At 49.9% G+C, this 14,461-nt stretch overlaps 1 protein-coding gene across 16 annotated transcripts in view; it reads right to left on the reverse strand.

Annotated features, from left to right (window-relative positions):
• Positions 1–861: 861 nt before the first annotated feature.
• Positions 862–14,461, reverse strand: part of STAT3 (signal transducer and activator of transcription 3) — an 87,559-nt gene continuing 73,959 nt past the window's right edge. For 4 of the 16 annotated variants that reach the window (XM_074019646.1, XM_065531598.2, XM_005584240.5 and 1 more), the window contains 9 exons: positions 13,857–13,955; positions 13,605–13,740; positions 11,836–11,888; positions 11,523–11,617; positions 11,267–11,406; positions 10,544–10,753; positions 5,023–5,065; positions 4,631–4,693; positions 862–3,328 (listed from right to left, as the gene is read on the reverse strand). In XM_074019646.1, coding sequence (XP_073875747.1) covers positions 4,669–4,693; positions 5,023–5,065; positions 10,544–10,753; positions 11,267–11,406; positions 11,523–11,617; positions 11,836–11,888; positions 13,605–13,740; positions 13,857–13,955 — 801 coding nt within the window. In that variant the 3' untranslated portion in view covers positions 862–3,328; positions 4,631–4,668. Of the gene's footprint in view, positions 3,329–4,630; positions 4,744–5,022; positions 5,066–10,540; positions 10,754–11,266; positions 11,407–11,522; positions 11,618–11,835; positions 11,889–13,604; positions 13,741–13,856; positions 13,956–14,461 lie in introns of all 16 variants that reach the window. The other 12 variants (XM_074019643.1, XM_005584238.5, XM_005584237.5 and 9 more) reach the window with 3 other exon arrangements.

Consider the following 14,461-nt stretch of genomic DNA (forward strand, 5'->3'; position numbering starts at 1 on the left):
GGCTCGCCCCGGCTGGACCCCCGCGCCGCTGGCTGCGGCCAGTCTCTGCTGTCGCTGGGGCCCTTGGGCGCAGGAACACGCACTCCCCGGGCGGGGCTGGGAGCCAGGTTTGCGGGCAGGTTCCTTCTGAGCTCAGAGCTCAAGTAAGGGAGGGGGGCGGCTCGTGGGCCCCAGGAGGGAGGCGCAGGGGGCCCAGAGCAGGGGGCAGGCGGGGGTGGGAGAAGGGAGGAGGGGAGGGGAAGGGCAGGTGCCACCGCCCCACCGGGCTAATCTGCTCCATCTCTGCAAGGGAAGGCGCTAGCTCCTAGCTCCCAGGCGCGTCTCCAGGGCGCTGGGGCATGTGTAGGGGTGGGGAGAAGCCCTGTGGGTGCCCGTGTAGCTGAGATCAGAGCGCCTTTCCCTGCATTATCACCGCTGGCTGCCTGGAGGCCCTGCAGCCACCACCGGGTGTCTGCCTGTTGTCCCCACTCGGTGAACTGAAGGCAAAGTGATAAAGGAGCCAACTGTGGAAGGGGAAGCCTTGGTGCAGTGGGAGTATCTAACCCCCAACCCCGCTTAGGTGGCTTATCTGACTCCAGACAGGACGAGGCCGCTCTAGGGGGTAGGAGGGGGTTGGGGAGGGAGGCCTCCACTCTTACACCTTTCTGCCGTTGGACTATTGACCTCCTGCTCCTCCAGGCACCCCTTACCTCCGGGCTGGTGGCTAACATAAGGGGATGGGGTTGGGGACTAAGGCAACCACCTCCTCTCAAGACCCTTTCCGGCCCCCATCCCAGGCCCCGCCTGTGTGTGAGGCCTCCTCAGAACTTAGGCAGGGGAAAAGGAAGCCTCCACCAGCCAGACAGAGCTGCCATGCTATCAGACGGTTCCTATATAACGTTTATTTCTGGAAGTTAAAGTAGATACAGCAATATACCAAAAAAAAAAAAAAAAAAAAAAAAAGACAAAAAACCCCACAATAATATAAATTTTTACACTATGAAGTACACATTGGAATTTGAATGCAGTGGCCAGGACAGCAGCTTATAAACCACCTTATAGGTAGGTAAGCAACCCACGGGATTCCCTCAGCTGGGCTGGGGACGGGCAGGAGGGCAGTGGACAGGAAGCGGGCAGGGCCTGAGGACCCTGTTCTTTAAGGGGCCAGAACAAGGCTCAGCTCCTCTCAGAACTTTTGCTACAATCAGAGTTAAGACCAGATACACATGCTACCTAAGGCCATGAACTTCATAATATCTGCTCCAGAGAAGCCCGAACCCTTTCCCGAGGTCCCTATGATTTAAACCCAATGGTAAGCCCAAGACTCACCTTCCTAAATATTCTCTCTGTTTATCAGTTAAGCTTATTATGTACTGAAGAGTGTTGCTGGAGAAGCGAGAGCTCTGCAAGACACATCAACTGTCTCCAGGCAGGAGGACTGGGGCGAACCCGGTTCATCTTAGAGAAGGTCCTCTCCCACTTAATTCAGAGACCAGCTAATTTGATCTAACAATCAGAATTCCACAGAAACTCTGATCAGCTGAGGCAAGGTGGTTTTGAGTCGCCAAATTCGGCCATGCCTCTGGGTCAGAGGCAGCCCACCCAGCACGTGCTAGGTGTTCCCATACGCACAGGAGAGGCAAGCTAGCTGGCCAAGGCGGGCAGACAGGGAGGCCCTCTACCTGTTCTGTCTCACCTGTGGGGCCCCAGCAGGGAAGAGTCACCAGCCTCAGAGGGAGGCCAGCTATAACCCTCATACGAGGGCAGACTCAAGTTTATCAGTAAGCCTTTGCCCTGCCTGAACTGACCGCTGGAAATCACCAAGAAACTGGGCTAAGAACCATATTCCCTGAGCTCAACCAGACACGTCGCTGGGGCCCCATAGTCTGCATCATATCCAACTGGTAACTTTCTCCCCCTCTTCTTCCATGAGGTCCTGAGACCAGGATTCCTAAAACAAACAGGACGAGGGACCTTCAGACATGGGAGGAGACATGCCACTAGCAGGGTCAGGGGAACTGGGGTCGGGAGGGTGGGGCAAGAAGGAAGCCCAAATCAGAAGTATCCCAGCCCTGATAAGGCACCCACAGAAACAACCTAGCCTCTGAAACAGCAGATCAAGTCCAGGGAGAAAGGGAGTCAAGGTTGTAAGCACCCTCTGCCCAGCCTTACCCACTAAAAGACCAATACATTACAAAGGAAAATAGAAGTCTATTTATAAAAAAAAGTCTAAAATGCTTAGATTCTCCTTAAACCTTCCTATTTCAACATCAAAGGCCAGGCTGCAGCTTCAGACGTCTTTTAAGGGTTTGACCTGAAGCCTGTTTCAGGGGTTATATAAATTATCAACCTGAAGGAAGCTGAATGCTTAAAGCACCAAGGAGGCTGTTAACTGAAGTTTCTTTTTCTTTTCTTTTTTTTTTGAGATGGAGTCTCACACTGTTGCCTGAGTTGGAGTGCAGTGGTGTGATTTTGGCTCACTGCAACCTCCGCCTCTTGGGTTCATGCCATTCTCCTGCCTCAGCCTCCCGAGTAGCTGGGACTACAGGCACCCACCACCACGCCCGGCTAATTTTTTGTACTGTTAGTAGAGATGGGGTTTCACCGTGTTAGCCAGGACAGTCTTGATCTCCTAACCTCATGATCCACCCACCTCGGCCTCCCAAAGTGCTGGGATTACAGGCGTGAGTCCCTGCGGCCGGCTGCTGAAGTTTCTTAAATACAGAAAGGCTATGCTGAAACAGTGTTTTTTGCCCTTTAATTGTTCTTATTTCTTAATTTAAAAAGAAACCTAGGGCTCAGATAGTCCTATCTTCTATTTGGATGTCAGCAAGGTTAAAAAGTGCAATGCCAGGAGTATGTAGCTACAGGTGGCCTGTGGCATTTGCTTACAGAAACAGGCAGAAGGATGCCGCGGGCACCAGGAGGCACTTGTCTAAGAACAACAACAACAATAACAAAAAGCTGCTGAGAAAGGAGGGCAGGGGAACAAAACAACACAAGACATTTCCTTTTTCTCCCTCTAGCCACCCCCCGCCACATCCCCCCATCACGGGTCTCAGAGAACACATCCTTATTTGCATTTAGATAAAAGCAGATCACCCACATTCACTCATTTCTCTTATTTTTAAAAGTGCCCAGATTGCTCAAAGATAGCAGAAGTAGGAGATTAAAAAAAATCTGGAACCACAAAGTTAGTAGTTTCAGATGATCTGGGGTTTGGCTGTGTGAGGGGTGGCGGAACACAGGTAGGCGCCTCAGTCGTATCTTTTGCAGCTTCCGTTCTCAGCTCCTCACATCGGGGAGGTAGCACACTCCGAGGTCAACTCCATGTCAAAGGTGAGGGACTCTGGAGGGACAGACAGGGAAAACTAGTTCAGTTGTCCACCCTCTGCAACTGGCAGGCCACGCCCCCAGCCCTTCAGAGGATAGGACCCAGGCTACAACTGCTATCCAATCTCCTGTCCCTTAGGGCCCAGGGATGGTCAGAAAAGCCAGATTTACTCTCCTCCCTAGAGGACCCTGCCTCTGGAAGGGCCCTTTCTCCTTCCTCCCTTAACCAATTCCCAGATCTCCATGTTTACAGAAGATCTAAGGCTGTCCTTAGATCTTCTGCCCTTGATCTACTGTTTAATTCAGGAGCCCCAAGACACACGTGGCCACCAAGCATTGGAGATTTGGTTTGTCCAAACTGGGCTGTGCTGTGGCTGTCAAAAGCCCACCGGATTTTAAAGACTTAGTATGAAAAAAAGAGTAAAAAAAAGGTCTCAACTTTTTCTTTTCTTTTAGTTTAGTTTTGTTGTTTTGAAACAGAATCTCACTCTGTCACTCAGGCTGGAGTGCGGTGGCACGATCTCAGCTCACTGCAACCTCCACCTCCCAGGCTCAAGCAATCCTCCTACCTCAGCCTCCCGAGTAGCTGGGATTACAGGCATGCGCCACCACGTCCAGCTAATTTTTGTATTTTTAGTAGATATGGGGTTTCACCATGTTGGCCAGGCTAGGCTTGAACTCCTGACCTCAAGTCATCCACCCGCCTCAGCCGCCCAAAGTGCTGGGATTACAAGCGTGAGCCACCCACCCAGCCTCAACTTTTTCTGAAATGTTAAATTTTTTTTTTTTTTTTGAGAGGGAGTCTCGCTGTCACCCAGGTTGGAGTACAGTGGCGTGATCTCAGCTCACTGCAAGCTCTGCCTCCAGGGTTCACGCCATTCTCCTGCCTCAGCCTCCCAAGTAGCTGGCATTACAGGCGCCCGCGACCGCGCCTGGCTAATTTTTTGTATTTTTAGTAGAGACAGGGTTTCACCGTGGTCTCGATCTCCTGACCTCATGATCCGCCTGCCTTGGCCTCCCAAAGTGCTGGGATTACAGGCGTGAGCCACCAAGCCTGGCCTGAAATGTTAAATTGACAGTATGTTGGATTTACTGGGTTAAATAAAATACACTGTAAAAATTAACTTCGTCTATTTCCAGTGTGGCTGCTAGATTTATACCCGCACGTGGCATTCATACCATTTCTTTTGGAAAGCAATGCTCTAGAACCTCCTACCATTCTGAGTGACCAGCTCTCGGTGTGTTGTACATGTGAGAGCATCATACAAAGGGGACCAACTTCCCTTACAGGGACAAAGTCTGTCAACCAAATACTCACCAAACTGCCCTCCTGCTGAGGGTTCAGCACCTTCACCATTATTTCCAAACTGCATCAATGAATCTAAAGTGCGGGGGGACATCGGCAGGTCAATGGTATTGCTGCAGGTCGTTCTGTAGGAAATGGGGGGCAGCAGGAGGGGAAACGGGGGGTTGACAAGACACAATGGAAAAAAAAAAAGAACAAAACACACACACACAAGCCATCAAACTCTGGTCTCCAACAGAAAAATAAAAGCTCAAGCTCTTTAAACACACAAGGTCACTGTGAGTACTAAACATAGCCCAGGGGCTTCCGACCCTCGGCAGATTAACTCTCACCCAGTGTCCTACTCCCAGGGATAACTGAGGATATTAGAAATGAAGGCAAAATTGGGAAAGGAAGCCACTTACGGTGTCACACAGATAAACTTGGTCTTCAGGTATGGGGCGGCGCCTGGGAAGAAGAAAACCAGTTTTCTTACTGACTGTGACTTCGCATTCAGTAAGCAGAGCCGGAGGAAGCCATCTGCCTCAGCTGGACTGATTTGAAACTCACTCCATCCTCATGCCAAGATTGTCTGGAAAGCTCCATCCGCCCCTCAGCGTTGCCCGCCCTCATCTATACTATTTGATGTCCTAGGCACTAGCAGCTTTGAACCTCAGTTCTTTGCACAAAGCTGTCCTGAGCTGCAGAGGCTTTTCAGCATAACCTTTTCCCACCTGAGCCTAGACTAATGCCAACCTTGTGTCCATTCTTTCCCTAGATTATGTAAAAGTTTAACAGCCTCCATGTAGTCTAAGGATTCTATTCTAGCCTGGTCATATCTCTTAGATAACTTCTCTGAATGCAGGAACCAAGCCTGCGTAGTCTTTGCCTGGTGTACCAACATCACCGAGTCTTTAAAGAACATGGAGACTGCTAATGCTTGTGGTTCCAAAGCCAAAGGTTATATCTCCTATTCCCACCAGCACTAATCTGGCCTCTACCACATTTTTGGATGAGGGCATAAGTAACTTCCTAGTTGGATAAATACATCAATCAGGAAGCACCAAAGAGAATATGACTTTGTAGGGCAGTACAATTGCTTCAACTAGACCGGAGACCTGGGTCCAGGTACATCTTCAATAGCTAAGAGACCTGGAGCAAGGCATGGTCTCTCTTTTGTTGTTGTTGTTGTTGTTGTTTTGAGACAGAGTCTCACTCTGTTGCCCAGGCTCAAGTGCAGTGGCACAATCTCAGCTCACCGCAACCTCCTGCTCCCGGGTCAAAGCCATTCTCCTGCCTTAGGCTCCCAAGCAGCTGGGACTACAGGTGGCACCACCATGTCCGGCTAATTTTTGTTTTTTTTTGAGACGGAGTCTTGCTCTGTCACCCAGGCTGGAGTGCAGTAGCGCCATCTCGGCTCTCTACAACCTCTGCCTCCAGGGTTCAAGTGATTCTCCTTCATCAGCCTTTTGAGTAGCTGGGATTACAGGCATCCGCCACCATGCCTGGCTAATTTTTTTTTTTTTTTTTTGTAATTTTGGTAAAGATGAGGTTTCACCATGTTGACCAGGCTGGTCTTGAACTCCTGACCTCAGGTGATCCGTCCGCCTCACCCTCCCAAAGTGCTGGGATTACAGGCATGAGCCACCACGCCCGGCTTAATTATTGTATTTTTAGTAGAGACGAGGTTTCTCCATGTTGGCCATGCTGGTCTCAAACTCCTGACCTCAAGTGATCCGTCCACCTCAGCCTACCAAAGTGCTAGGATTACAGGTATGAGCTATCATGTCCCAGCCTTGGCCACAACGCCCAGCCCATGTTCTCTTTTATGTATAAAATAAGAGGGAGGGGGAAGAAAAGGTTCCAATTTTCTATGAGCTTTGTCATTTACAATTCTTGTTCTACAGTTAGAAATGCAATGATGGGAATAAAATGAATTTTAGATGCTGAATGCTTACACCAAGAGGTCAAGGAACCTTGGAGATACTGACATGAAATCTGGGGAATTCAGATGAACAAACCATTGAGAAGGCATGGGGCAGGGTGGGGTGGGCTAAGAACAGCACAGTCATAAAACATGAGGCTTAGAGAGAACCTGAGGGATCAGAAAGCATGATGACCATGTGAAAGAGGGCACTGCAGAGTGGCTCTTGGGCCGCCATCTGAGTTTACTTTGGGCCAAGAAACTGATCAATTCAGTGCAGAATTCAAAGGAGCTACTGAGGCTGGGCTCCAGTGTCTTATAAATGCAACCGTTTTGGCCCAGCCCTTAGGGAGCTGACACCCTAGACAGAAAAGGATTTAATTTTCCAGCAATCAAGATAGCTGAGGCCGGGCACAGTGGCTAACGTCTGTAATCCCTGCACTTTGGGAGGCTGAGGCAGGTGGATCACCTGAGGCCAGGAGTTCAAGATCAGCCTTGCCAACATGGCGAAACCCTGTCTTTAATAAAAATACAAAAAGTAGTTGGGCGTGGTGGCATGTCTGTAATCCCAGCTACTTGGGAGGCTGAGGCAGGAGAATCACTGGAACCTGGGAGGCAGAGGTTACAGTAAGGTGAGATAGCACCACTGCACTCCAGCCTGGGAGACAGAGTGAGGCTGTTAAAACAAAACAAAAACAAAAACAAGCCCGGGCACCGTGGCTAACCCCTATAATCCCAGCACTTTGGGAGGCCCAGGAGGGAAGGTCACTTGAGGTCAGGAGTTCGAGACCAGCCTGGCCAACAGGTGAAGCCCTGCCTCTACTAAAAATCCAAAAATCAGCCAGGCATGGTGGCACATGTCTGTAATCCCAGCTACTCAGGAGGCTGAGGCATGAGAATCTCTTGAACCCGGGAGGCAGAGGTTGCGATGAACCCAGATCACGCCACTGCACTCCAGCCTGGGCGATAGAGTGAGACTCAGTCTCAGAAAACAAAAAAAAAAAGCGGAGAAAAATGGCTTCATGTGTGGCTGTGTACAAGGCTGTAAACATACTTTATCTAATTTGTGAGAGGCTCCGAAACTCTCCCTCAAGCCATAAGGAAATGCTGTGTGGGCTTCCAGTAGAGAAGGAAGAGAGAAGAGTCTTGGGACGATAATCTAACCTTGAGACTCTCATACCATAATACTCTTACGATGGAAATAGAGAGGAAATGGTCACATGCTCATCTTCCTGAAGGCACCCATTTTATAATAACACAGGGACACCGCCACATCCGTCACTACACTCACACGGAGTCCCTCAGGGCATACTCCTCTCAGCAAGGCAGGCAAATTACTCAAGTAATTAGTTCCTTTCTCCTGATGAGTGCCTTGGCCCCTGAGGAAAGGCTGACATTGCTGGGCAGGAAAGGACCTGGCCTCCCAGCCCACAGGAAGGGCGATGGTAATGGAGGATGCAGCCTCAGACTGGGAGGTGAGACTGTGAAAGCAAAATGAGTCAAAAGGACCAGCCGTGGGACCCCAATGTCCTCTGCAAAAGGAACAAAGAGCCGTGTGGCAGGGGCTGATAAACAGATCTCCCAACTGAAGCACACGTGGAAAGAGAGATAGGCGGCAGACAGGAAGTGAGCAACTCCTACAGCGGGAACAAGACTCAGGACCCCAGCAAAGGAGAAAGGCAACAGTCAATTAGCTGGAACTCCCTCTTCCAAGCCCCATTCTGCCCCATCCCAAGAAATCCCTTGGAAGGAATTCCTAGGAAAAAGTGGGGGGGAAGTTTGCAGGTTTCTGTGTGTATGCCATTTGGACAAAAACAGTTTTTTCAACAGCAACTGGGGCAAGGCACCAACCCTAAAGGATCACATTATAAGAGTCCATCATTAGGCCAGGCACAGTGGCTCATGCCTATAATCCCAGCACTTTGGGAGGCTGAAGCAGGTGGATCACCTGAGGTCAGGAGTTCAAGACCAGCCTGGCCAACATGGCGAAACCCCTTCTCTACTAAAAATATAAAAATTAGCTGGGCGCGGTGGGGGGCACCGGTAGTCCCAGCTACTAGGGAGGCTGAGGCAGGAGAATGGCGTGAACCCAGGAGGCGGAGCTTGCAGTGAGCAGAGATCGCGCCACTGCACTCTAGCCTGGGCAACAGAGTCAAACTCTGTCTCAAAAAAAAAAAAAAAGAGTCCATCATTGGCTTTATGATTATAGAAAGTTAAATAAAACAAAGAATGGCAAATCAGAGACTCCCCATCAGGACCTGCACACAGAACCCAGAGAGTCAAAACAGCAAGTGCTGAATGGGAACTCAGGGCCGCCTCCCCACACTGAGGACAGCTCCAGAGATTACGGTTTTTTTTTTCTTTCTGTGTGTGTGTATGTGTGTGTGTGTGTGGTGGGGTCTTGCTATGTTGCCAGGCTGGTCTTGAGCTCCTGGCCTCAAGCAATCCTCCTGCTTCAGACTCCCAAAGTGCTAGGACTACAGGTGTTTTGAACCCCCATGCCCAGCTGAGATTACAGGTTTTTGTTTTTTTTTTTTTTTTTGAGACGGAGTCTCGCTCTGTAGCCCAGGCTGGAGTGCAGTGGCCGGATCTCAGCTCACTGCAAGCTCCACCTCCCGGGTTCACGCCATTCTCCGGCCTCAGCCTCCCGAGTAGCTGGGACTACAGGCGCCCGCCACCTCGCCCGGCTAGTTTTTTATATTTCTTAGTAGAGACGGGGTTTCACCGTGTTATCCAGGATGGTCTCAATCTCCTGACCTCGTGATCCACCCGTCTCGGCCTCCCAAAGTGCTGGGATTACAGGCTTGAGCCACCGCGCCCGGCCGAGATTACAGGTTTAATGTAAAACAGTGTTTTTAATTTCTGGGTTTTTTTTTTTTTTTTTTTTTTGGCGAGACAAGGTCTTGCTCTGTCACCCAGGCTGGAGTGCAGTGGTGTAATCACGGCTCACTGCAGCCTCAACCTCCTAGGCTCAAGCACCAATCCTCCCACCTCGGCCTCCCAAGTAGTTAGGACTACAGGCACAAACCACCACACCTGGCTAATTAAAAAAAAATTTTTTTTTTGTTTAGATAGGGTCTCACTATGTTGTCTAGGCTGGTCTCAAACTCCCAGGCTCAAGTGATCCTCCCACCTGGGCCTCCCAAAGTGCTAGGACTACAGGCATGAGCCACTGTGCCCAGCTAAAATAATTTATATGTAACATATAAATACATATCCTCTTACACATTAAAAAATACCTTATTTTCAATAGTTGCACATTCTAAATACCAATCCCTTGCCCCTCCACCCAGTCACTGTCTTCCCCTTCAAACATGATGCTCCCAGCTCTTCTACTCTGGTGTAAACCATACTCCCATGCGGCTAATAATAATTTCCTCCAGAAACCCTTTCTTCAGACCACCTGGCACACTGACATGGTTCAGTGACAGGCAAAAAGCCATAGGCTGGGCTGAAATCTGGGCCTCAAACCTTCTGGCATCGACTAAGAAGCACTGTGCCAGCTGAGCATCCGTTAACTGCCCTCACTTTCCCTTCTCGTGTTTTTGGCATGTTTCGGGGGACGTATGTGTATTAATCCCCTCTTTATTTGTATTTTTTGACACAGTGTCTCACTCTATCAGCCAGGCTGGAGTGCAGTGGCACGATCACCGCTCACTACAGCCTTGAACTCCTCGGCTCAGGTGATCCTCCCACCTCAGCCTCCCAAGCAGCTATGACTACAGATGCGTGCCACCACACCGGGTAATTTTTTTGTATTTTTTGTTGTCCAAGCTGTATCCCCTCTTTAGACTCATGCACTCTCTGTGGAGCAGGAACTGCACTAGTCTAACTGATTCTGATTCTCCTCTCAAATCCCATCGGTCACCCCAACAAAAGCACTCACTACAGTTCTTTCCCATAAGGAGAAATAATGATCCCCCAGGTTATTCAGGCATTTGCCTATCTATCCTCCAAGGATCCCCAAATTTCTAACTTTTCCCAAAAATTAAATGCCAGGAACATGGAAAATCAACAACTACCTGGGTCAGCTTCAGGATGCTCCTGGCTCTCTGGCCGACAATACTTTCCGAATGCCTCCTCCTTGGGAATGTCAGGGTAGAGATAGACCAGCGGAGACACCAGAATATTGGTAGCATCCATGATCTTATAGCCCATGATGATTTCAGCAAATGACATGTTGTTCAACTGCTGCTTGGTGTATGGTTCCACGGACTGGATCTGGGTCTTACCTGTCACGGGACATGGGAAGGAAAGATCATGGAACCTACAGCTAGGTCATCTCAGAGAAAACTGCCCATTTTTTCTTTCCTCGAAGGGGAAAAAACTTAAGCCACCCTAGTGTTGAGACCCTGAACACCCTGTTCAGTGAGTGGCCTGGCACGGTGGAAATGTTCAGGCTGGCTTCTAATTTAGAAGAGGCTACCAGTTGGGTCATAGAAAATAAACTTGAATGTAACTACTTGTGTAAGATATATTAACAGGACTAAGTAGAAAAAGGGATGAAGAATACAACTTAAATTGCAAATTTCTCAACAAATAGTCACTGGAGCAAGCAAAACAAAGACAAATCAATCCTTCAGCTAGAAGGATTTAGAAGTCACCCAAATGTGTTTTGCGAGTCTGAGTGAGGCAGGGAGTCGGGGCCATCTCCACCACAAGGGGGCAGTAGGTGCTTGGAACTAGCAGCGGTGATGAGGCCTCAGCAGCCGCCAGCAGGTGGGGTGGGTGGGAGCCTCCCTTACCACTGATGTCCTTCTCCACCCAAGTGAAAGTGACGCCGCCTTCTTTGCTGCTTTCACTGAATCTTAGCAGAAAGGTGCCTGGAGGCTTGGTGCTCAAGATGGCCCGCTCCCGCTCCTTACTGATAAAGCCCATGATGTACCTGGAGCCAAGGAGGAGGAACAGTGTTGTTACTGCTAACAGGGCATCCATCCCCTGCCACTGGCTTGCTGAGAGCAGGGGACTTGGTTACATCTGTGCACACTCTGTCCAACCTACCCTTCATTCCAAAGGGCCAGGATGTACTTTTTCACAAGGTCAATGATATTGTCCAGCCAGACCCAGAAGGAGAAGCCCTTGCCAGCCATGTTTTCCTGCAGAAAAGAGTAATGGGAAAGCCAAGTCTGCTGCCATCCCAGCCTTTCCCTTCCTAGGGGCACAGTGCACCACCCAACTCCTCAGGCCCATCTACCCTCAGGCAGGTCCTACTGGCTGCTGGACCAAGAGTTCAGGGCCTTCAAGCCAGAGCCCTCCACGACAGCCGTGCAGGTAGGCATTCCCATTCCCACGAGAATTTTACAAGATTGCTTACTTTGCAAAATTTAGCCCATGTGATCTGACACCCTGAATAATTCACGCCAGGTCCTGAAGGAAAAGAAAAAGAATCAACTAGTACATTTTCCGTTTGGGGTCAAGAGGTTATTTCTTAAAGCAGAACACACACACATTGGTCCCACAATGGGCCACAAAATCATTGGCTTTCACATCTTTGAACGTGGCCACCGTTGTGTGTGTGCACACACGAGGACAAACACTACCCCATCATTTGACCCACTTTTGTTGTTGGGTAGCCCAGCACGGATAGGGGGTGATGTAACAAGTCCCCCTGCTCTTCCCAGCCTCGGGTGGCGGGCTGGGGACCAGCAGCAGCACTAACAAGCTGACATCAGGTGTCAGACAGGTGTATTTGGTGGCAACAGCTTTATTAGGACAAAGCTACTTCTAGCCCAGGTAGCACATAAAATATTCCACTAATTCTTTTTTTTTTTTTTTTGAGACGGAATCTCGCTCTGTCGCCCACCCTGGAGTGCAGTGGTGCAATCTCGGCTCACTGCAAGCTCCACTTCTCGGGTTCTCGCCATTTTCCTGCCTCAGCCTCCTGAGTAGCTGGGACTACAGGCACTCGCCACCACGCCTGGCTAATTTTTTGTATTTTTAGTAGAGACGGGGTTTCACTGTGTTAGCCAGGATGGTCTTGATCTCCTGACCTCATGATCCACCCACCTTGGCCTCCCAAAGTGCTGGGATTACAGGCGTGAGCCACCATGCCCGGCCTCCACTAATTATTTTTTAAAAACCTAGCCTAGGCCAGGCATGGCGGCTCACACCTGTAATCCCAGCAATTTGGGAGGCCGAGGTGGGCGGATCACGAGGTGAAGAGATGGAGATCATCCTGGCCAACATGGTAAAACCCCATCTCTACTAAAAATACAGAAATTAGCTTGGCGTGGTGGTGGGCGCCTGTAGTCTCAGCTACTTGGGAGGCTGAGGCAGGAGAATTGCTTGAACCCAGGGGAGGCAGAGGTCGCAGTGGGCCGAGATCGCACCACTGCACTCCAGCCTGGGCAACAGAGCGAGACTTGTCTCTCAAAAAAAAAAAAAAAAAAAACAAAAAAAACCTAGCTTGTAGTTTATTAAAGAAATAGACAGGGAATGTCAAGCCTTTAGCGCCACCTTCCAACACACATTTAAAAGATCTTCTTTTTTTTTTTTTTTTTTTTTTTTTTTGAGACAGAGTCTGGCTCTGCCGCCCAGGCTGGAGTGCAGTGGCCGGATCTCAGCTCACTGCAAGCTCCGCCTCCCGGGTTCACGCCATTCTCCTGCCTCAGCCTCCCAAGTAGTTGGGACTTACAGGCGCCCGCCACCGCGCCCGGCTAGTTTTTTGTATTTTTTAGCAGAGACGGGGTTTCACCGTGTTAGCCAGGATGGTCTCGATCTCCTGACCTCGTGATCCGCCCGTCTCGGCCTCCCAAAGTGCTGGGATTACAGGCTTGAGCCACCGCGCCCGGCCACATTTAAAAGATCTTCTAAGGTTAGTTGGAGTGGGTGAATGAGACAGCAACCAGGAGAAAAGAAATCCACCTCCCACCTCAAAAATGATCATCTCGACTGAAAACTGCAAACTGTCTCTGCACCCCAACTCCCCAACTGGATGGAGCCCCTGTTTCCTGGCACCAGCACAGCACCTTGCTCAGGAAAGAAACATGGCCTAACGCTCAGTAGACATGACCCAAATGAACAGCCCTGTGGGCCGGATCCCTTTTCTGGGCAGGCGGGAGGGAGAAGGGGTTAAACGCAGACCCAAGAGTTTCTCCGCCAGTGTAGTCAGCTGCTCGATGCTCAGTCCTCGCTTGGTGGTGGAGGAGAACTGCCAGCTCAGGACCTCGGCCACTTGATCCCAGGTTCCGATTGGGGGCTTGGTAAAAAAGTTTACGTTCTATTGGAAAGAACACATTTGCTTGTTTAGATGAGGGATGGTGCTCATTGTCTGTACTAGGTACCCATACATCGCAAGAGATCCCGGGGTACCAACTAAAAGGAGGGGGTACTAACCTTGGGGTTGTTGGTCAGCATGTTGTACCACAGGATGGATGCCCAGGCATTTGGCATCTGACAGATGTTGGAGATCACCACAACTGGCAAGGAGTGGGTCTGCGGAGGAAGTGGGGACTGAGCTGGGGAGGCAGAGGGGCTCTCACAGACTCGGAAATCTCTTTGCCCGTATTTCACGGGGCTCAGAATGAAAGGACATGCCATAAACCACACCTGCTGCCAACTCTAGGCGAGGAGTGTGAGTGAGTCAGCTCAGTCAGCACTCAGAGTGGAAAAAATGCCCAGCGTGGCCACACAACTCGGGCTGCTGTTGGAACATACCGGTCCCTTGTAAAACCTGACTTGCTCAAAGCTTGACTCACAGTCCACAGATTCCCCATTTTTAAGACCTTGGAGGCATTTTCCAAGGCTTGAAGCTGTATCTTCACGTGAAACAGGGAGGTCTCAGGAATCAAAGACCAGGATTCCCGCTTTTCTAGGTCTATCTTAACTTAAAAATCAAGAAAGTTATGAAAAGAGAATGTCATCGCCACAATTTTCTGTACACTAAACACAATGGCTGCTAAGACTCTTATGCCCAAACTTTATAAAATCAGCTCTAATCA

Source organism: Macaca fascicularis, chromosome 16 (assembly GCF_037993035.2).
Source record: "Macaca fascicularis isolate 582-1 chromosome 16, T2T-MFA8v1.1".
Classification (NCBI taxonomy): domain Eukaryota; kingdom Metazoa; phylum Chordata; class Mammalia; order Primates; family Cercopithecidae; genus Macaca; species Macaca fascicularis.